The 2,585-nt window shown below is 38.2% G+C and overlaps 1 protein-coding gene across 1 annotated transcript in view; it reads left to right on the top strand.

The window, feature by feature from the left end:
- Nucleotides 1-2,585, top strand: part of SH3BGRL (SH3 domain binding glutamate-rich protein like) — a 101,744-nt gene that overhangs the window by 94,749 nt on the left and 4,410 nt on the right. The window contains exon 3 of the mRNA XM_012664122.1: nucleotides 325-405. Within this exon, the coding sequence (XP_012519576.1) occupies nucleotides 325-405 (81 nt within the window). The remainder of the gene's footprint in view (nucleotides 1-324; nucleotides 406-2,585) is intronic.

Here is a 2,585-nt window from a genome sequence, read left to right as displayed (position 1 = left end):
GGGTCTCGCTCTTGCTCAGGCTGGTCTCGAACTCCTGAGCTCAAACAATCCACCCACCTCGGCCTCCCAGAGAGCTAGGATTACAGGCGTGAGCCACTGCGCCCGGCCAAGAACAGCACACTTTCTAACCCACATTAAATGGGATCCAGAAGCCTTGCCTCTTTACTACTTCTTCCAGAATTCTAGCATTATGGAAGTTAGCTTGTCTGCTCCCTAGGAGATGGCTGATCCTGTCTACGAGCTAGATCATTCTGAATAAATCTCCTGTTTTCTTTCCTTTGTTGGTTGCTCATTGCTAATTCTTCTTGCCTTCTTTTCACAAAGGACTATGATGCCTTCTTTGAAGCCAGAGAAAATAATGCAGTGTATGCCTTTTTAGGCTTGACAGCACCACCTGGTTCAAAGGTATGATACCCATTTTTCCTGCTTTATAAGTCATTATATTACTGCTGGGTTTTTGACCAATAATATTTTCACCTTTATTAAGTATTCAGATTAAGTCAGAGGCAGTGCATCATAGCTAATCTACATTCATTTAATCCCTAGTAGGGCAGACATGTCTGCATAATCACATACATAAAGTATGTGTTTAGGAGGTAGATGGAGTTAGCTGCACAGGACAGCAAATTTCTCATTGACCCATTCACAAATAAATGGTTAGCAATTTTAAAGACTCCTTTATTTCAGCTGTCATGCATTATTCTACATCGACAGCAAGCATCTTAGTTCAAGGTAATCTCCATGGCAGCATTTACTGTCTTTGTGTGAGAGCAAATGATAGAGTCATCCATTCAAGTTAACTAAGAGCATTTAAGTTGCAAAACCCGTCACCAAATTGCTAGCTAAATTTGGGGCTTTTATCCTGCCAACACAAATTAATTTTTCAAGTGACAATATTCCCAGGGGAGACCAAATAAAGAAAGCAAAAACGAAATAGACTAATGAAATGTCTCAAAGCTATGGACTTTTTAAATATACCTTTGCATTTTACAGTAGGTCTTCTCCACACAAGCTGGCTTAATCAAAATATATGTCCCCTGCTCTATCATTTTATGTTTTGCTCTTAGCAATTGATTTTATGTTAGATTCTTTGAAGTCAGACGGGATCAGGCGCACTCAGGGCGGTGCGGCCGTAGACTATGTTAGATTCTTCGAACTCCCCCAGTTCCTTCTTCAATTTTGAGAGTTTGTTTGAGATTTACTAGCATTGTGTTTACATCACTGTGAAATTGTGTTTCCTTGCCAAAATTTATTTTCCCATGGATAAATTGTTATACTTTAGGCTTTGTGTAATTTTAATTGTAAGAAAAGTTAGGCAAGGCACTTTGTTTAAATAAGACCCAAGTTAAGTCATCAGGTTCAGTGCAGATTTGAGGAAGTATGAAAGGATAGTCTGTTTTCTGAGATGACTCCCTCCCCTTCAGTTAAAATTAGGATTCATTCATTCATCTATTCATTCAAAAAGTATTTATTTAGTGTCAAGCACTGACGACATTAATGGTGGGGCAAATACAGAGAATACAGCATAGTCCCTACATTCAAAGTGTTTGTAACCTAGAGAGGGGCATTTATACAAATAATTACACAACAAATATTTGTACATATAATAATAACTCAAAACATTCTGTGGTAAATTTTATAAGTTGGTGTGAATAAAGTGCTGAAGAAGTCCAGAGGAAATAATCATATATTCCTACTCAGGAGGTTGGGGAAGGTTTCATAGAGGGAGTGGAATTTGAACTATTGGGGATTCCAAAATATTAAAGTGGCACTAAAGCATCTTTCACAGAAATAGCAACAGAAACCATTGCATTGGGGTATAGTTGAACGTGATGTTGTAATCAGGGAGCAGAGTATACTATAGCATGGCTCCAGAATAGGTATATTAAATAGAGGAGGCTCTATTAGGAAGTAAGGTTGGCTACATAGATGGGGGCAAGATTATGATTGCTGTGCTAGGTTGATTCAACTTTATTCTCTAGGTGTCCAAAAGCCATAACGGGGAATGGAGGAAAACAACAATGTGATTATTTCTGTATTTTAAAGTGTGATTTAATCTATGTCTTAAGAAGAAAAATTTTGCGATTGTATGCATTGTCAAACATTGGAGAAATGAGATAATAGAGACAGACAGACCCATTAGAAGACACCTTAAGAGTACAGAAAAGTGATTGAGAAGGCCTGAAATAGGACAGCAGTATTGGAAAGGGGAAGATGGATTTAGGAGACACAAAAAATTCACATGTTGTAGGATTTAGCAATTAATGAGATGCTTGTACATGCCAAAAACTGGGAGGGATTAAAGCTATCTGGGGGGCTACTAACCTGGATGATTGGGAAGTGAAGTAGAGGTCACAGAGGAAACAGAAAAGTGAGTGATCCAGGGAAGGAGTTAGTCTTGGGAATGAGAGGGCATGCGGTGTTCTTCTGAGAGTGGAAGAAATGTTGAGAGAAGGATAACATACGTAACCTAAACACCTGTACCCCCATAATATGCTGAAATAAAAAAAAGACAACAACAGAAAGAAAAGCTACCTTACTAGCTGCAAATATAATTTAAAAAACATAAAGAGAGAGAGAAATCA

Source organism: Propithecus coquereli, unplaced genomic scaffold, assembly GCF_000956105.1.
Source record: "Propithecus coquereli isolate 6110/MARCELLA unplaced genomic scaffold, Pcoq_1.0 Scaffold86, whole genome shotgun sequence".
Classification (NCBI taxonomy): Eukaryota; Metazoa; Chordata; class Mammalia; order Primates; family Indriidae; genus Propithecus; species Propithecus coquereli.
This window is presented reverse-complemented; position numbering and strand designations above follow the sequence as displayed.